This window comes from Prionailurus viverrinus, chromosome A2 (genome assembly GCF_022837055.1).
Source record: "Prionailurus viverrinus isolate Anna chromosome A2, UM_Priviv_1.0, whole genome shotgun sequence".
Classification (NCBI taxonomy): Eukaryota; Metazoa; Chordata; class Mammalia; order Carnivora; family Felidae; genus Prionailurus; species Prionailurus viverrinus.
Window position 1 is genome coordinate 81,949,132 of NC_062562.1, and position 23,268 is coordinate 81,972,399.

At 34.7% G+C, this 23,268-nt stretch overlaps 1 protein-coding gene across 3 annotated transcripts in view; it reads right to left on the bottom strand.

The window, feature by feature from the left end:
• Nucleotides 1–23,268, bottom strand: part of FAM185A (family with sequence similarity 185 member A) — a 76,209-nt gene that overhangs the window by 41,620 nt on the left and 11,321 nt on the right. For all 3 annotated transcript variants that reach the window (XR_007150512.1, XM_047850973.1, XM_047850972.1), the window contains exons 3-4: nucleotides 17,462–17,554; nucleotides 12,721–12,859 (exon numbers count right to left, since the gene is read on the bottom strand). Coding sequence is in view for 2 of the 3 variants with exons in the window: in XM_047850973.1 (XP_047706929.1) it covers nucleotides 12,721–12,859; nucleotides 17,462–17,554 (232 nt within the window). In the remaining variant the exon portion in view is untranslated. The remainder of the gene's footprint in view (nucleotides 1–12,720; nucleotides 12,860–17,461; nucleotides 17,555–23,268) is intronic.

Sequence of the window (23,268 nt, forward strand, 5' to 3'; positions counted from 1 at the left end):
CTCAAATACTTTGTGGAATTAGGTAGAATATTTAAAAGGTGATAACTAAGTGAGCATCACTAGCACAGTTTTCTATATTTTGGTTCCACCTATTTCATCTCCAACCACTAAAAACAATAAACAAATCAACTACTTTAGAGGGGTGGATCTATGTAAAAGGCTTCTTTGTAATAAAGGAGACACCACATGGTTTGTACTATGTGTGTGTATTCTTCTTTCAAGTTATGTTAACTTCTCCACAAACCCCAGTGTTTGAGAAAATATATTGCTTTTTTCAGCCAGTAATTCTTCATTCTAGTATGGTCAGAAGGAAAAATAAACTATCAATTAGAGATAAACATTAGTTTATTTTTCTTCACTAAAATGTGATTATGGTTTAAAAAGCACATATCCTCAGTTTCCCAAGGGAATTTTACTTTTTTTTTTTTTTTTTGACAGAGCACGTGCATGCAAGTTGGAAAGGGACAGACGGAGACGGAGAGAGAGAATCTTAAGCAGCCTCCATACCCAGCATGGAGCCTGATGCGGGCTCAATCCTACAATGTGAGATTGTGACCTGAGCCAAAATCAAGAATCAGATGCTAAAACAACTAAGCCAGCCAGGCCAAACATTTAAAGAATAGTTAATACTTACTCTTCTTAAACTGTTCCAAAAAATAGAAATGGAAGGAAAACTTCCAAACTCATTCTATGAGGCCAGCATTACTTTGATTCCAAAACCAAAGACCCCACAAAAAGAATTATAAGCCAATATCCCTGATGAATATGGATGCAAATATTCTCAACAAGATACCAGTAAATTAAATCCAACAGTACTTTTTTTTTTTTTTAATTTTTTTTCAACGTTTATTTATTTTTGGGACAGAGAGAGACAGAGCATGAACGGGGGAGGGGCAGAGAGAGAGGGAGACACAGAATCGGAAACAGGCTCCAGGCTCTGAGCCATCAGCCCAGAGCCTGACGCGGGGCTCGAACTCACGGACCGCGAGATCGTGACCTGGCTGAAGTCGGACGCTTAACCGACTGCGCCACCCAGGCGCCCCCCAACAGTACTTTTGAAGATTACTCACCACGATCAAGTGGGGTTTATTCCTGGGCTGCAAAGGGAGTTTAATATTTGCAAATTAAGCAATGTGATACACTAAATTAATACAAGAAAGGATAAGAACTGTATGATCCTCTCAACAGATGCACAAAAAGTATTTGACAAAGTACAGCATCCATTCTTGATAAAAACCATCAACAAAGTGAGCATAGAAGGAACTTGCCTTAACATCATAAAGGCCATAATATGAAAGACCCACAGCTAATATCATACTCAATGAGGAAAAACTGACAGCTTTTCCTCTACAGTCAGGAACAAGACATTCTCATCATTATTTAATGTAGTACTGGAATGTACTAGCCTCAGCAATCAGACAAAAAAGAAATAAGTGATCCCAATTGGCAAGGAAGACGTCAAACCTTCACTATTCACAGGTGACATGATACTCTATGTAGAAAACCTGAAACACTCCACCAAAAAATTGTTAGAACTAATACATGAATTCATTAAAAGTTGCAAGACACAAAATCAACATACAGAAACCTGTTACATTTCGATACACCAATAATGAAGCAGCAGAAAGAGAAATCAAGGAATGGATCCCGTTTACAATTGCACCAAAAACCACAGGATACCTAGGAATTAACCTAACCAAAGAGGTGAAAGATCTGTACTCTGAAAATTAAAGAACACTTACAAAAGAACTTGAAGAGGACACAAAGAAATGAAAAAACATTCCATGCTCATGGATTGGAAGAACAAATATTGTTAAAATGTCTATACTACCCAAAGCAATCTACACATTTAATGCAATCCCTATCAAAATACCACCAGCACTTTTCATAGAGTTAGAACAAATAATCTTAAAATTTGTTTGGAACCACAAAAGACCCTGAATAGCTCAAGCCATCCTGAAAAAGAAAAACAAAGCTGGAGGCATCACAATTCCGGAGTCCAAGTTATATTACAAAGCTGTAGTCATCAAGACAGTATGGTAATGGCACAAAAACAGACACATATCAGTGGAACAGTATAGAAAGTCCAGAAATGGACCGACAACTATATGGTTAACTAATCTTCGACAAAGCAAGAAAGAACATCCAATGGAAAAAAGACAGTCTCTTCAACAAATAGTGTTGGAAAAACTGGACAGCAATATACAGAAGAATGAAAGTGGACTACTTTCTTACACCATACACAAAAATAAATTCAAAATGGATGAAAAACCTTAAATGTGAGAAAGGGAACCATCAAAATCCTAGAGGAGGGGTGCCTGTGTAGAGTATATTACACTAAGCAAAATAAGTCAGCCAGAGAAAGACAAATCACATATAATTTCACTGATATGTGGAATTTAAGACACAAAACAGATGAACATAGGGGAAGTAAGAAAAAAAAGAGGGAGACAAACCTTAAGAGACTCTTAACTATTGAGAACAAACAGGGTTAGTGGAGAAGAGGTGGGCAAAATATGGGCTAAATGGGTGATGGGTACTGAGGAGGGCACTTGTGATGAGCCCTGGGTGTTATATGTAAGTGATAAATCACTAAATTCTACCCCTGAAACCAGTATTCCATTATATGTGAACTAACTAGAATTTAAATAAAAACTTGAAACAAAAAATAAAATAAAATAAAATAAAATAAAATAAAATAAAATAAAATAAAATAAATAAAAAGCACATAACATCAATAATCCAAACGGAGCAAGCAAATATCCTTAAAGGTTAAATTCTTTTTGTATTTTGAGGAGGTGGGGGGAGGGTGAGAAGTAAGGGAGGCACTTCCCATTTGCAAGCCACAGTTCTAAATGCTAAGAATATAGAGATGAATAAAACATGATCCTTTCTATTGAGGAATTTATAATTAGGCAAGAATGTACAGATCAATGGAAGGCCAGAGATGAGGAGCAGATGCTTTCAATGAGTACTGAAAAATTACTAAAAGTCAATGAGGTAAAGAAAGGTGGGAAAAGCATTTGAAGACTATCAACAGAATGATCAGTAGGTCTAAGACTCTAATCAAGGACTCAGGAATATAAAACAGGTAAGAATATATTCAGATAAGTAAGAGATTATGTAATTCCGGAAGACACAGGGTCCAAACAGAAAGTTAGGCCAATCATCCACGCAATCGGAAAGGTTTGAATAAGAGAATGCTATGTTGAATGTGTATTTCTAATAAACAACCATAGGCTACAGTAAGGAGGATGGAGTTGATGAAAGAAAGACTGGAAGCCAAGGTATTGCTGAGTTGAGGCAAGAGATGACAAGAGTCTGAAATAGAACAGTAGAAATTAGAAAGAGATGAGATAGAATGAGGAAATATTTAGCTAATAAAACCCACCTAAATTTGGTGATTAATTAGATGATTGGGAGGTGAGAGAGAGAGGAATCTAGGATTACTTCAATCTTTCTAGCTTGGGGAGTTTGGTACATGGTAATATCAGAAACTAAAAATAGAAATAAAGGAGGAAAAACACATTATGGATAAGGTTTGTCAGGGGGAGGGGAAAATAAGAAAAAAAAAGATAGAAATGTTGAGTTTGAGATGCCTGTAAAGATCCAATTAGCTATATCTACCAAGCAGATGGATGTATAAGTCAGAAGTCAGGGCTAGAGATACAGATTTGAATTACCAGAATACAAGAGTAGTTAAGACTCAAAAGCATGTAAGATGCCCAAGGAAAAGAAAGAAGCAAAACAACAATAAAACAGGATGAAATCTTGGAGAATACCAAGGGAATGGGAAAAGGAGGAGCTCATAGAAGTTTGAGAAAGATCAATTATAAATATAAGACATGAAAAAGACTGCCAGTGCCCACTAATATTTGTGGCTTTTCTCCTGCCTTAGAACACTGCTAAACTCTCAATCTCAGCCTCTTGCAGTTCGATAAAGTCATTTAAAATATTCTGGCTAGGGAGAAAAGATGAAACAAAACAAAAAAGACCAAAAGACTAGAAAGTACCAGAGAACAGCACCAGAAACTCTGGCAACACAATGGCAATAAGTTCCTATCTTTCAGTACTCACTCTAAATGTCAATGGACTAAATGCTCCAATAAAAAGACATAGGGTAACAGAAAGGATAAGAAAACAATATACACCTAACTGATGTTTACAAGAGAACCATTTTAGACCTAAAGACACCTTCAGATTGAAAGTAAGGGGATGGAGAACCATCTATGATGGTAATGGTTGCCAAAAGAAAGCCAGAGTAGCCATACTTATATCAGACAATCTAGATTTTAAAATAAAGACTGTAACAAGAGGTGACGAAGGGCATTATTACATAATTAACAGGTCTATCCACCAAGAAGATCTAGCAATTGTACACACTTATGCCCCCAACATGAAATTACCCAAATATATAAATCAATTAATCACAAACATAAAGAAACTTATTGGTAATAATACCATAATAGTAGGGGATTTCAACACCTCACTTACAGCAATGGACAAATCATCTAAACAGAATATCAACAAGGAAACAATGGCTTTGAATGACACACTGGATCAGATGGACCTAATTGATACATTCAGAACATTTCATCCTATAACAGTGGAATATACATTCTTCTTGAGTGTACACAGAACATTCTCCAGAATAGATTTGTGTGCTTGGACACAAATTAGCCCTCAACAAGTACAAAAAGATTGAGATCATACCGTGCATATCTTCAGACCACAACACCATGAAACTCGAAATCAACCACAAGAAAAAATTTGGAAAGACAGCAAATATTTGAAGACTAAATAACATCCTACTAAAGAATGAATGAGTTAACCAAGAAGTTAAAGAGAAAATTAAAAAGTTCATGGAAGCCAGTTTAAATAACACCACAGCCCAAAACCTCTAGGATGCAGCAAAGGCAGTCATAGGAAAAGTGTATAGTAATCCAGGCCTTTCTAAAGAAGAAAGGTCTCAGATACACAACCTAACCTTACACCTTAAAAGAACTGGAAAAAGAACACAAAATAAAACCCCAAACCAGCAGAAGATGGGAAATAATAAAGATTAGAGCAGAAATCAATGCTATTTAAATTAAAAAAAAAAAACAATAGATCAAATTGATGAAACCAGGAGCTGGCTCTTTGAAAGAATTAACAAAATCGATAAACCCCTAGCCAGTATGATCAAAAAGAAAAAAGAAAGGACCCACTAAATAAAATCAAGAATTAAAGAGGAGAGATCACAACCAACACTACAGAAATACAAACAAAAATAAGAGAATACTATGAGCAATTATATGCCAATAAATTGGCCAATTTGGAAGAAATGGACAAATTCCTAGAAACATATTAACTACCAAAACTGAAACAGGAAGAAAGAAAAAATTTGAAGAGACCCATAACCAGTAAAGAAATTGAGTTATTAATAAAAAATTTCCCCAAAAAACAAAAGTCCAGGGTTGGATGGCTTTCCAGGGGAATTGTACCAAACATTTAAAGAAGAGTTAACACCTACTCTTGAAACTGTTCCAAAAAATAGAAGTGGAAGGAAAACATCCAAACTCATTCTATGAGGCCATCATTACCTTGATTCCAAAACTATACAAAGACCCCACTAAAAAGGAGAACTACAGACCAGTTTCTCTGATGAACATGGATGTAAAAATTCTCAACGAGATACTAGCCAACTGGATTAAACAATACGTTAAAAGAATTATTCGCCACAATCAAGTAGGCTTAATACCTGGGATGCAAGTCTGGTTCAATATCCACAAATCCATCAATGTGACACGTCAATAATAAAAGAAAAGATAAGAACCACATGATCCTCTCAATAGATGCAGAGAAAGCATTTGAAAAAACATGGCATCCTTTCTTGATAAAAACTCTCAAGAAAGTAGGGATAGAAAGATCATACCTCAAAAGCATAAAAGCCATAAAGAAGAGACCCACCGCTAATATCATCCTCAACGGGGAAAAACTGAAAGCTTTCCCCCTAAGGTTAGGAACATGATAGGGATGTCCACTCTCGCCACTGTTATTCAACATAATACTGGAAGTCCTAGCCTCAGCAATCAGACAACACAAAGGAATAAAAGGCATCCAAATCAGCAAGGAGGAAGTCAAACTTTCACTCTTCACAGACGACAAGATACTCTACATGGAAAACCTAATAGATTCCACCAAAAAACTGCTAGAAGTGATCCATGAATTCAGCAAAGTGGCAGGATTTAAAATCAATGCACAGAAATTCATTGCATTTCTATACACCAATAATAAAGCAACAGAAAGAGGAATGAAGGAATCAATCCCATTTACAGTTGTACCAAAAACCATAAAATACCTAGGAATAAACCTAACGAAAGAGGTGAAAAATCTATACACTGAAAACTACAGAAAGCTTATGAAAGAAATTGAAGAGGACACACACAAAAAAGGAAAAACATTCCATGCTAATGGATTAGAAGAACAAATATTGTTAAACAATCCTAAAATTTGTATGGAACCAGAAAAAAAACCGAATTGCCAAAGCAATCCTGAAAAAGAAAACCAAAGCTGGAGGCATCACAATCCTGGACTTCAAGATATATTACAAAGATGTGATCATCAGGACAGTATGGCACTGGCAGAAAAATAGACACTTAGATCAATGGAACAAAATAGAGAACCTAGAAATGGACCCACAAACATATGGCCAACTAATCTTTGACAAAGCAGGAAAGAATATCCAATGGAATAAAGACAGTCTCTTCAGCAAATGGTGCTGGGAAAACTGGACAGCAACATGCAGAAGAATGAACCTGGACCACTTACTTACACCATACACAAAAATAAACTCAAAATGGATGAAAGACTTAAAACATAAGACAGGAAGCTATCAAATCCTAGAGGAGAAAGCAGGCAAAAACCTCTGACCTCACCTGTAGCAACTTCTTAACACATTTCCGGAGGAAACGGAAACAAAAGCAAAAATGAACTACTGGAACCTCATCAAGATAAAAAGCTTCTGCACAGTGAAGGAAACAATCAGCAAAACTAAAAGGTAACTGACAGAATGGGAGAAGATAATTGCAAATGACATGTCAGACAAAGGGTTAGTATCTAAAATCTATAAAGAACTTATCAAACTCAACACCTCAAAAACAAAAAAAATCCAGTGAAGAAATGGGCAAAAGACATGAACAGACACTTCTCTAAAGAAATCATCCATATGGCTAACACGCACATGAAAAAATGTTCAACATTACTGATCATCAGGGAAATACAAATGAAAACCACAATGAGATACCACCTCACACCATTCAGAATGACTAAAATTAACAATTCAGGCAACAACAGATGTTGGCGAGGATGTGAAGAAAGGGAAACTCTTTTGCACTGCTGGTGGGAATGCAAACTGGTGGAGCCACTCTGGAAAACAATATGGAAGTTCCTCAAAAATTTAAAAATAAAACTACCCTATGGCCCAGCAATTGCACTACTAGGTATTTATCCAAAGAATACAGGCGTGCTGTTTCAAAGGGACACATGCACCCCAATGTTTACAGCAGTGCTATCAATAGCCAAGGTATGGAAAGAGCCCAAATGTCCATCGACAGATGAAGGGATAAAGAAGATGTGGTATACACACACACACACACACACACACACACACACACACACACACAATGGAGTATTACTCGGCAATCAAAAAAAAATGAAATCTTGCCATTTACAACAACATGGATGGAAATAGAGGGTGTTATGCTAAGCAAAATTAGAGAAAGACAAATATGATATGACTTCACTCATATGTGGAATTTGAGATGCAAAACAAATGAACGTAGGTGAAGGGAAGCAGGAAAAATATAAAAACAGGGAGGGGGACAAAACATAAGAAACTCTTAAATATAGAGAACAAACAGGGTTGCTGGAGGGGTTGTGGGTGGGGAGAAGGCTAAATGGGCAAGGAACATTAAGGAAGACACTTGTCGGGATGAGCACTGGGTGTTAATACGTAGGGGATGAATCACTGGATTCTACTCCTGAAATCATTATTGCAGTATATGCTAGCTAAGTTGGATGTAAATTAAACAATAAAAGTAAATAATAAAAATAAATTAATTAAATAAAATGAAATATTCTGGCTAAAAACATATGGCAGAAGCAATATATATACTTTTAGGTTTGGTTTCTGAAATTTTTTGCATGAACCTCTAATCGCTCTTCCTTTCGTGGAAGCTTGGAAACCACACACTGAAGATGGCAGCATCACTTTTACAGAGAGAGTCAAGTCCATCTAAGGAACTGAGTCCAAATACAGCATGTATCACATTGTCTAAATCCCCCCCAAAATTTATGCTGTCTGTACCACAAAGCAAGCAATTCCTTTCTAGTATTTATATTAAAAAGTTTTAAGTGTCCAGAGTCAACATTAACATAACATTGTCATATGTCAAAATGAAAATCAAACCAAAACTTTACAAAAGACTTTAAATAATAAATCCTAGAATTTAAACAAAGCATGTTCATGAACTTCATGAAAAGTTCTATTTTATCCAATAAAAGCTTGTATTTTGAAATTTTGTATTGTTTCTATCTTTCTAAATTCACAAGACAGATTAATAAATTCACCAGTGACTAAAAATCATTTCTTAAAGCAAATTCGGACATTTCTTTATGAAATTCTGAGTGATATCAAAGTTATCAACTGTGCTTGTATAGCTAATGGAACTTTTACTTCTGGGAGTTTCTAAAATCCAAAGTAGTTGAGTAGAGAGAAAATTAGAGAACTAATGCTCAGTAATTTATTTATCTATGTATATTCCCAAAGAACCTAAAATAAGACCCTAAATTACATGGGGAAGCTAAATATTTAAAGTATACTTTTATTCATTGATAACTTATTCCAAGTACTAACATAAGTTAAATATAAAATGCTAAAACAATTGTCATGAGTTTGTCTACATATTTATTTTATTTTTAGTGTTCGTTTATTTATTGAGAGAGAGAGAGAGAGAGAGAGACCAAGAGCAGGGGAGGGGCAGAGAGACAGGGAGAGAGAGAATCTCAAGCAGGCTCTGTGCTGAGCACAGAGCCCAACACAGGGCTTAATCTCACCAACTGTGTGATCATGACCTGAGCTGAAATTAAGAGTCAGACATCTAATCAACTGAACCACTCAGGTGCCCTGAGTATGCCTACATATTAAACTTTCATTAATTGTTTAAATTATCTTATAAATAAAAACCAACCCCAGCAAACCATTTCAAGGAAGCTTCTGTTTCTCTTTAGAGTCAGGAGATTATATATATTTATATTTTAAAAACATATTTAGTAGAATACTAAATATAAAAATATGTTTATATCTTATACATACATGTAGAGGACTTTTTAAAATAATAAACATTCAAATAGCAGAATATAATAAAACATAATTCACATAATATCTAATGTTTTTGATAATTTAGAAGGAAATCAAGAGAGTAAACTGTCCCAAAATTTTATACCTAAGTACAAACTATCCAACTACTTATTCTCCTAGATTGCTAGTGCCAAGAGAGTAGGGAATATTTGTTGAATCAACGAATAAACTAGTTTCTTTTATATTAGAAGACATACATACCTAATATATATGATTCAACCAACCTTACAAATAGTGAATATCATTAGTCAATTAGCTTACTCATTTTCTTATCTAGAATATATAGTTAACTATACCTAATAATTCCATTTGGAAAACCATTAGGATAGATTTTTCTTCTTCTCTACATCTAGGAGTCAACTTGCAAGGCCAGAAAAGACATATTACTGCTTTCAAAATCCCTTTTCTCATTACTGGGCATCCTCTAAGTACTTAACACTGTGTTGGGTATTGGTTTGCCATCAGGTTATATGAACAGACAGAAAATATATACAAGAAATAAATTTCATGCTCTCTCTTCCTTTATGGAAGCCTTAGAAACCATACACTGAAGAGAGCACTTTTATGGAATAAACTGAATTCCTAAATATCTCCATGAGACTAAGTTGAACCGAAACATTGTACAGAACATCCACATTTTTTCCAGATGTCTTAAGGCATCACAAATGTTACTGAAACTGGAGTTTACGATATAGAACATAGCTGAAACAGTCCATCTGTGTGGTAGTGCTGTTTGTCTAGAGGAAACATCTCCAGAGCATGCCAGGAATCCCTCAGGGCAATGATGGCATTTGGGTTCACCATGGCTATTACACAGATTTGTTTGAACACTGTTTACAAATATCTCCTAGAAGGTCAAGAAACCTGGATTAAATCCTTGCTCTTCCATTAATTAACTTGTAATGGAGAGAAAACAATTAGACATTTCTAAGTTTTGTTTTCATTTGTAAACAGCCAAATGTCCATTCAGTGAAAGGCGCTGGTCCACTTTGGCACTCAATACACGTTTCTTTTCAATTTTCTTTCAAACCATCCACCCACCCACTGACACCAAGACCTCCGAACTAATATTTCTTGGTAAATCTATCAAAAAAGACAACTAGACAGCTACTGACATTGTATTTGTGGTAAAAATGGCTTTTTTATAACATCTGTATGTTGGGTTGCTAAAAATCTAAAAAAAAAAAAAAATCAGTTTAAGCCTTGTTAAAGGAAAAGGAAGCCAAACTAAATAAATCCTAGATAGGCAGGTCTTAGAATGAATCCCAAATTTGTTTTCTGTAAGCCAGACATTTAGAAGTAGCAACACATTTTCCCGTAAAAACAAGTTTTAAGATTCCCAAGCCAGCTTGTTTAAATATAGCCAAAATATAATTTGTGTTATATGACCATCCCCATTGAGAAGAAAAAAGAATTCACTGCAATATATACTCAGAATTCCAGCTTGGGATGATCTTCAGAAGATATTCCTCCTTACTGAAATCTTAGTAGCTAGAACATAGGGACTTCCTTTCACTAGTCATGACTCTGATCTTCTCACCAACTAGGATGTAGGCCTAGAACACTGCCTGTTCTTTCATACCCATCCCACCTCCAAACTCCAAACTCCAGTAGCACATTCACATGACAAGGATGTCCTTTAGGACAAGGATGGAAATAAGGGTAGCATGAGAGAGGCAAGAAATGTAGGCTTGTCTGAAAGGTGATTAAAAAGTAGGCAGACACTGGTGTGACTAATAGGAGGGTTTCTTTCTTATTTCTTTCTCTTTTACATACTTACTACCACTGAAAAACCAAAGCAGATTGTGGGCCAAGGACCAGATGGAGGAAAGCAGGATTGTATAACATGTAAGCTTTTCTACAGTGGCAAATGGATCAAATTTTCCCTTCCCTTACTTCTTCTCACTGCTGTACCAGTATTACAAATAAAGAAGATGACATTCAATCCTTTGATTACACCACTAGTTCTTTAAGGATAGGGATCATCTCCTGCCCAACTATGTACCCTTGATGTCTGAAAGTATGGCACACAATAGGTGGTCAATATGTGTACTGAATGAATCAATAAGTATAACTTCAATGAATGCTATGATTTGTCATCCAGAACCCCTTTACACCCGAGGGCTTATTTTCCTAGCTGATGGGAGTACTGCTGGCAGACAGCCCTCGGCTGTCAGCCCTCTTAGGGTATTACCTCAGCTGAAAAGAGCCATCTTGGCCCAAAATCATACTCCTTCCTGGGGCATCTTGCATCTAATGATCGGGGATCTAAAGGTCTAGCTTCCCTCACCTCAACTTGAGACAATTCTGAGGGCCACCCCAGCTTTAGAGCTCCCCCTTGGGACTGCTGTGGCTGCATCAGGTCCAACTTTTCCAGTAGAAATTGGGCTTCCTTCCTTTGCACAGCATTGGTTCCAAGACGCCTCCTTAGTAAATGTGCTGCACTCGAATTTCCATCTCAGCGCCTGCTTTCAAGAAACCCAACCTGAGGACAACAGCCCAAGAGAGGATCCAGATCTGACTCAGATTTAAACCACGCAAGGAAAGGTATCTGACTTCATATTAAAGGTCAGTAAATATAAAAGGCTTTACAAAACTTAAGGAACAAATTATTTTATCCTTAGCAATTTGTTTCCATTTCAGCACTTTAAGTAATCAATAATCAAGAGACTTAAGAGTTTTTTTGAGGACTTCCTCAAAAAAAGCGCCTCTGTTTACTCTCATGTAAGCTATTAATGGCAAACTGTACCAAATTCAATTTTATCTAAGTTAAAAGAAAGGAAAAGAAATTAAACATTAATGGATTTAATGTAAATATGGTAAAAAGCACTGCAAAGATCAGTGCTGTTCTAATCACGGGTGTTAGTCAACATCTGACTTGGTATAGAACTGCTTTTCTACTAAAAGCTACTCAATATATTAAGTACAGTACTTTTCACTGCCATTACCAGAAATGCAATACTACATAAAAGTCATTATTAAAAAATGAAGAGTTACAAATTACTAGGACTATTCAAGGCACAGCTGAGCAAAAAATAAATGAAAAAATAAGTAACAAAAGGAAATGCATTAAAAACCAGAATTACTATTACCTTCAAATATAACAGCATAATAGTCAATATCTTGCCAAAATAAAATATAATAGTTTATCAGTCATTTTGTTTTATGTTTGTTTAAAAAGATGATGAGTTTGCCATTAATTATTTAGAAGGCCAGCTTCCTAATGGCAGATCCTTCTTCAACTAAAGAGAAATAAGAGTCACCTCTTAAAAATTTATGTTATATGGAGTCTGAGATGTATTAGGCCTTTGTCATCTTACCATGAACACTTCCTAATGTAATATCCCCAGCAGCAGAAGACAGAAATGATGATTCTGTATAAAGATACTTGGCTTCCAGCAAACCATCTTCAGTAGATATATTAACTGTACTTCCCTGCAGTTTATCTATGGTCACAGTCTATCAAAAGAAAAACTCAAAATCAGTTCATTATAAAACAAAGACTGGTAAAAAGTCAAAATGGTATCCTCAGATTTAAATGGGCAACTAGATAAAAAGATACTACCCAGTACACAATCACTTTATTTACGTTGATTCTCTAGCTCTAATTACAATATTGTGAGCAACAATGTATTCTCTGTGGAATGTGGAATAGACCCATTAAATTCCTTCACTTATTTAGATCTTTAATTTCTCTTAATGATGTTTTATATTTTCTTTGTAGAGTTCTTCAGCTTTTGTTAAATTTATTCCTATTTGGTATTTTCTAAGTGTTATTATAAATCTTTTTTTAAACTTCATTTTATCCTAATTGGCTTTTGTATGTGATCTTAAATCCAACAACTTCACTAAACTCACTAATTCTAATAATTTTCCTGATTTTTAAGAAAATTTTTCTACATGCATATTTACATTATCTGCAAGTGATAGTTTCTTTACTTCCTTTCCAATCCTTATATTTATGCATTTTTCCTGCTCTTTCCTGCCTAATTATCTGGCTCAGGCCTCCAACTCAACAGTGAACAAAAGCAAGGAGATAGCAAGCATCCTAAACTTATGTCTCTTCTCAGAGGGAAAACTTACAATATAGCGTCATCATTGAGTAAGATGTTTGCTCTAGATATCCTTTGGATCCTTTGTATCAGATTCCAACTATTTCAAATTTGTTTAAATTATAAATAGGTTTTTAATTTTAGCACATATTTTATCTGATTTTATTGTACTATCATGATTTTCTCCTGTCATCTGTTAATTAGTGAATACACTATCAATTCTACAGTTTTTCCAGTTTACATCTAATAACAAAGTAACTTTCTATTAAACAAAATGAAAAGAATTTTGTATCTATCCCTAAGCTTCCCTAACAAAATTTAGTATGAATTTATGTTTCAAATATTGAACACAATATAAAATGAAGATATCCAGTAATAATTTCTAATCATCTCTATCAAAGTTCAAACAAATGTTTTATAAGCGTCGAGTGTTAATTATGTCTGAGTGTTAATTACTTTTATGTTGACATAGAAACAGAATCACCAGGAAGGCATGCTACAATTTTGCCTGGCATCAAATTCAAGTATTACACTGGGGTGTTTAAAGAAAGATCGATTTTCAACACATCATCACCACACTAGTGTCATCCACTCCTAATACGTTTTTCAAAAACTGATAAAAAATGAAAATATTATATAAGAAGAATTGAGTTTCAAGAATACTAAAATTTGTAAGTACAAAAAAGAGAAAGAAAAGCACTCAGAGGTTCCACCAGGAAGCAAATTAGAATTACTTCACCCTCTGGATTTGAGATATATAACTTCCTTTTTTAACTTTCAGTAAGTATATAATATGCACCTGATTGCTTCTTATCTACAGTTTCTTTTTTTTTTTTTTAAATTTATTTTTTTTGGGACAGAGAGAGACAGAGCATGAACGGGGGAGGGGCAGAGAGAGAGGGAGACACAGAATCAGAAACAGGCTCCAGGCTCTGAGCCATTAGCCCAGAGCCTGACGCCGGGCTCAAACTCACGGACCGCGAGATCGTGACCTGGCTGAAGTCGGACACTTAACCGACTGCGCCACCCAGGCGCCCCTCTACAGTTTCTTCTAAGCTAATTATAGATTCATAGGAATTTTCACTTTAAATCTAGTCAAAAAAAGATATTTTACCTACAATTCATTCAAATTTGCGAGAACATAGATATTTCACATTCCTCAGTGTTATAGCATAGGTGTAAAATTCCTGAAAAAAATCTGTCCTTTACCTACAAAGTTTCTTCATGAAAAGCTGCTTTATGCATGGCTTCAAACTCTCCAAGTATTTCCATAAAGCAGACAAGGAGGAACACTCTAGCTTTTTATAGATGGTGAGGCTGGTTTAGGCAATAACAAAAGATAAATACTGAAAGAATATTTGAAACTTAATTAAATTAGCAAAGGAGCACTTTTGATTAGACTCTCCCCACAACCAAATAAAGCCTTTATGAGACTCCTTATGAGTATCTGGAAATGGTCAAGGATTTACTTTGTTCATTAAACTCTAAATATTTTATTTTGTAGAAAACTAGAAAAATGTCCTCCCCTGCTGTACCAAAGCAGATGAAAGCATGTGAAAGTACCACACCTTCCCCACTACAATAATATAGTTATTTTAACCAATCATTCCACAAAATTAACTTCAAAGAAATTCAAAATTCACTGAGGGCCACATATGATGCGCTATATCAGATACAAACTAGAACAATTAAAGATAGGACACCATAGTTTATAGCAAAATGTTGAGGTTCTGATTTATAGTTATTTAATGTTAAGGGAACAAACAGACTCTTTGGATTAAACTGTATAGCTTGCTTATTAACAGAAGCAGCTGTCTAAAGAAAGAACAAAAAGTAGATCCAAAAATTAATACCTTCTTGACAGAGATATTGCTATAAATTAATTTTCTTTTCCATACAAGAAGGAAAGTTTTTCATAAGTTTAGTTACTATAAATCAACATATATAATAAAAATCAAACTTTAAGAAAGTACTGTGGCTTTGTAGCTCAGACTAAGAGAGGTCAAGTGACAACCATGTCATGAATTCATCCAACCATCAGAGGGAATGTATTTCTAGTTTCTCAGTACCAAACTTAGGATACTAAAATTAATGATACTATTTAGAAATAGACACTCCATTTAAAACAACATATTAAAAATACTGTTAAGTGTTTACAGTACTCATTTTATTCTCACAATCTTGTGAATAGGAAAAACAAATAATACCATCTCTATTTTATGAATAATGGAACGAGACTCCGTAAAGTTAACTGGTAGATCTAGGACTAGTCATCTTTCCTGTGTTTTCACTTACCTTTACCATCATCATTATAGTAAATACCATATTAGAGATAACTATGTGCCAGACATTGTTTTAAGTACTTTATCTATACTAACTGATTTAATCCTCATTATAACCCTCTGAGTTAAGTCCATTACTATTATTCCATTTTTTAGAAAACCAAGACACAGAGGTTAAGTAACTTGTCTGAAGTTACAGAGCTTAGTAAGTGGCTGAGCCTGGAATTAAACCCAAGTAGTCTGGTTCTCAATTCTGTTCTCTTAACCAATTCAATATGCTGCCTCTCAAATATCTATAGCACATCTCTGTGGAAGTTATATATTAAGAGTAAATATATAAGCATTTATTTTATATAAAAACCCATAAACTTAGAAATATACTTTAAATATGAACACTATACACAATATAAAGAAAATATCTACATTAACACAACACAAAACTCAATCAGGCAAGAAACAAAATAGTATAATACAAAGTAGGAATAAATGAATATTTAATAAACCATGAAAGTTGGAACAAATAAATAACTAACGAGTGGGAACAGCAGCTAATAATTAAGAAATGATTTTAATTTTTCTTTGATACCTTTATTTGAATATCAATATGTAATATTCTGGTAACTTAAATCATTTCAATTCACATAAGCCATCATTTAAAGGACAGATTTAAAGGAGCTGCAAAGTTGGGACAATTTTGCTTTTGCACTTCCAAGCCCACAGCAATCCAAGGGGTGAAACTAAATGCCATCTCAAAAAAGCTGCCACGTAAGGCCAGGCAGTATCTTTCAATACTTTCCTAGTTTAATTTAAAGGATAAATTCAAATGTTTGGGTTTAAACAATGTCCTAAAGGTTCTAAGACACAGGTGATGGAAAATAAAAGTGACAATAGTAGAAACAGTTACTGTTAAAATCTACATTGTTTAATTATGCCAACAATAATTTACCTACAAGATATATTTATAACTTGTCCTCACCAATTATCTCAGAAAAAAGCTGAGTAGAGAATTTAAATTTACAAAGAAAGATTCTCGCAAATTGTGTAAGTGTAAAATAAAAGGTGACCAAGATCTTTCTCAAAGATTTAAAACATTATCCATAATGTTAAGAAAACTGTGATAATTTATATTTCAAAATTACATCTATATTCTTAATAGTAGGCAAAATCACAGAAAGCAACAAAAGTTAACTTAAAAATACAAGCTATTTTAGAACAACCAAAAAATCCCTATAGGTAATAAAAGCTTTTGGAGAACAGTAATGCTATCTAATGGTGCCATCTTGTGGAAAATGCTGAAGAAAGTTGTTTTGAAATTCAACCTTTACTAGTCTAAAGGAAAAGTAAACAGGTCTTAGAAAAATGCTCAAATAAATCTAACACACACAAAAAAATTAATCCTGATCATGGCAGTATAACTTAATGATCGATTTTAATCCATGTTCATAAACATCCCTTTACAACTTGGATTAAACATTTATTATTTAAAGATGTTATTGATTCCAAATAAAGAACTAAAGAACTGTCAAAAGTATTAAGTCACAAGCTAAAATTTAAGTTGTATAATATTTGATCAGTTAAATTTCAAATTTTAATTTACTAATGAACTAAAATGCATTCAAAAGAGGGAATGTTATGCCACAAAGTTTGTAGAACCTACCTACAAGTTGTGTGAGCCAATTGGATACAAAACTGTAATTGCTAAAAAAAAAAAAAAGTTTTAATCTTACACTTTTATCTGATGCATGAATATTTATATTTCCATAAACTGTTCCCAGACAGATCACTTTGCCTCCTTTTGTTTGAACATGTAATTTTTGACTCTGAAAGACAAATACAAAAATATAGAGGAGAAAATAAATTTGATTGAGACTCATAAAAACATTTCCAACATTTTATACATTTCTTCTTAAATAATAATAAAGCAGAAAAAGGAACCAGTAATAAAACAGAAATGCACTGTTTGGAATAATAACATCAACTAGGAAATAGAGTCAACTGCTATTAAAGGGGTTAAATAAGTCATCTGTACTCATTAGAGAATAAGAAGAGATATTTGCGTGTTCCAGTAACTTCACTGAAGAAGCGTTTGGGAATATAAGACCACCATAACTGGCTAACTAAACATAAATGATGAAGAAGATGATAATAATTACTGTTATTGCTCATCATTATTAATAGTTATCATTTTTAATAACAATAGTTATCACTACTTGGCATTTTCTTTGTACCAAATACAATGTTAACTACTTTATATGATCTATGATTTTAATCTTCACAACTCAGAAATAAGTGTTATATTTTTTTCCCATTTACAGAGGAAGAAATCCAAGAATCAGAAAGGTACAGGACAGTTAGAAAACAACAAAATATAAATTAACAGAATCAAGCTCTGTATGATTTCAAAACCCACACTCTATGGCTGGAGTCTTTGGAAGAAGGATATAGTCACACTTAGGGCAACAGCCTAAGTTGCCCATGATAAGGCAACAGAAGAATTGAAGGACTTGCCTAGAATGGTAGTTCTCAACTAAACATGATTTTGTCCCCCAGAGAACATTTGACAATGTCCAGAGATACTTTTCATTGTCATAATGTGTGCTATTTGCATTTAGTAGGTAGAGGCCAGGGATGCTTCTAAACATGCTACAGGGCACAGTTCAGCCCATGATAACAGGAAATTATCTGGCCTAAAATATCAATAGTGCCAAAGTTGAGAAACCATTTTCTGTTTTATGCCACAATGGCAGGAGGAAGAAAAGTGACAAAAAAGATATCTTAGTATTACCAAATGAATCAAAAATGCCAAAAGAAAAAAAGAGAGAAATGCAAAGAAACTGAGAGCAGCATAGTAGCTTCTGATTTAAAAAAAATTATATCTGCAGACTCTTGTGATTATTTTGAGTATCTTTATACTTGAACAGTGCCTACAGAAGTCACCATCAATTTTTTTAATGGTAATATACTTTTTATTAAGTTATGAATTTTAATTCCAGTATAGTTAACATATAGTGTTATATTAGTTCCAGATGTATAGTATAGTAATTCAACAATTCAGTACTCATCATGGTAAGTGTAATCTCTATCATCTATTTCCTCTATCCCCCCACTGACCTCCCTTCTGGTAACCATCAGTTTGTTCTCTATAGTTATGAGTCTGTTTCTTTCTTTGTCTCTCTCTCTTTGCTTTTTTGTTTTGTTTTCCTCGGCTTGTTTGTTTCTTAAATTCCACATATGAGTGCAGTCATATGGTATTTGTCTTTCTCTGACTTACTTTGCAGCGTAACACCCTCTAGGTCCATCCATGTTATCACAAATTGCAGGATCTCACTCTTTTTTATGTCTGAGTAATATTCCTGTGCGTGCATGCGTGTGTGAGCATGTACATGTACATGTGTGTCTATGTATACACACACCACATCTTATTTAGTCATGCATGTACTGATGGACACTTGGGTTGCTTCCATATCTTGGCTATTGTAAATAATGTTGCAATCTTTCTAAACTAGTGTTTTTGTTTTCTTTGGGTAAATACCCAGTAATGCAATTACTGGATCATATGATATTTCTATTTTTAATTTTTCAAGGAACCTCCATACTGTTTTTTACAGTGGTGCACCAATGTACATTCCCAAGCACATGAGGGCTTTTTTCCACATCCTCACCACTTGTTATTTCTTATCTTTTTTGATACTAGCCATTCTGACTAGTGTGAGGTGATACCTCATTATGGTTTTGATTTGCATTTCCCTGATAATTAGTGATGTTGAGCACCTTTTCGTTCATCTGTTGGCTATCTATGTGTTTTATTTGGAAAAATGTCTATTCAGGTCTACTGCCCATTTTTCCAACGGATTTTCTGGTTTTTAGGTGTTAAGTTGTGCTAAGTTCTCTGTATATTTTGGATATTAACCCCTTATCATATATATCATCACAAATATCTTCTCCCATTCACTAGAACGGTAACAAGGGTGAGAAGCAACTTCTTGAACTTCCTGTCCTGGACAAAACCAAGTTTCTTGTGTCTGATCATGTCAACGTGGGTGAGCCCATCAAGATAATTAGAAGGTGCTTACAGCTGAACACTAATCAAGTCTTCTTCCTGTTAGTGAATGGACACAGCACAGTGAGTGTGTCCACACCGATTTCTCAAGTATATGAAAGTGAGAAGGACAAAAATGGATTCCTGTATCTGGTATATGCCTCTTAGGAGACATTTAGAATGAGATTGTCTGTATAAGACTAGAAAAATATGTCTGTTCTAGAATTTTTTAAACCTTTATCAAGGGGGGAAAAAAAAAGGGATGTTACCAACTGAGATTGGTCAGTTCATCCAATCACAGATAATCAAACAGTAGTGTTCCTGCATAGGAATTTTAGGAAGTTATTTTCTTACTGCAAGCCAGAAAAACTGAGCTCCAAATGAGCATATTCAGCTTTGGAAAACTACATTATTTAACCTAGGCTGTTTTGTTTTCTTTTTTTTTTTTTTTAATTTTTTTTTTCAACGTTTATTTATTTTTGGGACAGAGAGAGACAGAGCATGAACGGGGGAGGGGCAGAGAGAGAGGGAGACACAGAATCGGAAACAGGCTCCAGGCTCTGAGCCATCAGCCCAGAGCCTGATGGGGCTCGAACTCACGGACCACGAGATCGTGAGCTGGCTGAAGTCGGACGCTTAACCGACTGCGCCACCCAGGCGCCCCTGCCTAGGCTGTTTTGTTTTCAAATTTAGAAGTTCAAAAACAAAATACTTTGCATTCTAAAAAAATATTTTGTTCATAATTTTCTTTGCTGTGTGAAACTTTTTCATTTTGTAATTCTGAGTTTTTTGTTTTTGTTTTGTTTTTTGCTTTTGCTTCCCTTTCCTGAGGAGACATATCCATAAATATATTGCTAGGGCTGATGCCCAAGAGATTACTTCCTATGTTTCCTTCTAGGAGTTTTATGGTTTTAGGTCTCATATTTAGGTCTTTAATCCATTTTGAGTTTGTTTTTGTGTATGATGTAAGAAAGTAGTCCACTTTCATTCTTTTGCCAAGTAGCTGTCCAGTTTTCCCAGCACCATTTATTGAAAAAAAATGTTCTTTCTCCATTGCATATTCTTGTCTTTGTCACCAATTAATTGCCTATATAGGTGTGGGTTTATTTCTGGGCTCACTACCATGTTCCACTGATCGATGCATCTATTTTTGTGCCACTACCATACTGTTTTGATTACTATAGCTTTGTAGTATATTTTGAAATCTGGGATTGTGACACCTCATTCTTCTTTCTCAAGACTGCTTTGGCTATTCAGGGTCTTTCATGGTTCCATACAAATCTTAGGATTATTTGATCTAGTTCTGTGACAGATGCTATTGGCATTTTGGCAGGGATTGGATTGAATCTGTAGATTGCTTGGGTAGTAAGGATACTTTAACAATATTAATTTTTCCAATCCGTGAGCATGGAATATCTTTCCATATGTTTGTGTCATCTAGCTTCTAATTTTGATTATGAAACTGAAAGTATACGATACTGAGTTTTCAGAAGACAATATTCTAAATGCGCATTCTAAAACTCAAGCACTGATGAGTGAACAATATAAAAGGAACTATGAATATTCTCATCCAATTAGTCATTCAACATGAATATTTCATTGTGTATCTTTTACAATAAGAACCCAAACCATATCATTTTGCTAAAAGGACATATGATAGGATTCCTTAATCTTTTATGACATTTGCACAATTAAATTTATTTGAAATGGTTCACATGTGAACAGATACTAAAGGAAGGTTGTGGGAGATGCAGGAGAGAAGCATCAGAGGAAAAGACCTCAAAAGGGAAGGGCTGGAGAAGGTGCAAGGCCTTAGGACATGTTTACACAGCTGAACACTGCTGAGGCTCATAAGGAACCCTAGAGCCATTAACATTGTCAAAGGCCGGATCCTCCTTCACACCTGACCCTTCCTAGTGATATAGAAACCAGTTAACTCGAAATTCAACCTTGAAAAGCTAAACCATTAGATTGATTAACACACTTGCTTGGCTGACTTTATGCACATAGCCTTTAGCAATTATCCTAATAAAAAGAAGCTTCATTCTGGAGTCAGGGCCTCATTCCCACTAGAGTATGAGGACCTTCACTAACTGCACTTTGTTTGCAGACTCATCTTTTGCGACTCTGGAACAATTGGTGGAGTCGGCAGGATTCAGTGCGGCAAACAGTCTTGGACTACTTCGGTTTACAGTCACAGGGGACCAAAGCGGAGCGGTAGGACAGGGGTAAGTCCCTGCTTTGGGATAGTGAAGTATGGGAAACTCCCAGTCTCAGGATCATGAAGCTCACTCTAACATACTTCGTACTTTATTGCGAAGTTCAGGAGTGAAAGTGCAAAGGGGAACTTTTGATGAGCTCTGGTACTTGGTTAAAAAACACTGCTATTGGTTTAATCCTTCTGGAAAAAATCTTTTAAACCTTAAACAATGGAGATTAATTACAAAAACGCTTACCCATGCTCATCAAAATGGAGATATCATTTCTTTAAAAGTTTGGCCTTTTATGCTCTTTGAGATGGCTTTACAGCCTTTACAGTCTGACTCAGAACAAAATATTATTTCATCTAAATTAAAAACTCATCAAGAAGAAGGAGATGAATTGGATTTTACATCTGATAGTTTTGAGGATGAATCTTCTTCCAAAGGAATCAAAGCCATATAGCACCTGAGGAAAATACTTTACCAGAATGGCCTCCGCTGCCACCCACAAGTGATGATTAGAGCCAATTGTCTCTGGCTAGTCTACCTCAGGATAGAGATTTTAAGGAATATTCCCAAGCAGCTGCCAAAACTCCTTTTGTTTCGGGGAACTTCCCTGTCTTCTCTGGCCCAACATAGGCTGCCTAATTCCACTAAAGGAAAACAAAAACAAACCAAACAAATAATACAAAACAAAACAAAAATCGGTATCTGCATCGTCTATCTGAGCTGACAGACTTTAGAACCATGTGAACTCTTTTCTTTGCCCTCTGCGCCTTCCTCACTGGTTCCACAGGAAAAAATTAACAATGATAAACTTTTAAGAAAACACAGATAAAATATTAAGACAGACATGTCTTTTAACTTTATTCTACCAAGGTTGAGGTAAATGGAATTTTTAAAATATACTGGTGTAAGGTTAAAATTCCGCTTTTCTCTCTGTTCAAAAAACAGAGTTTTCTTTGACTGTTCTGCTCTTGATAAGACAATGTAAACAAAGGTTTTTTCTTTTCTCTTTGCCAAAAACACCAAAGCTTTAGGTTTCATCTTTATCAAGTCTTTGATTGCTTAGGTAAAACTTTTCAATATTAAAGGAACTAAGTTTTGCTAACAACTATATAATGCTATACATTCGCCTTTAGGATCTTTTATTGACACGTTAATTAAATAAATAAAATTTTAAGATTTATAATAATTTACAATCCTATTTAGGATATGCTTTATAATAACATCCTAAGGTTATAACAAACTTCCTAGGATTTAAATGGTAAATAAAACATATTTAATATTTAAA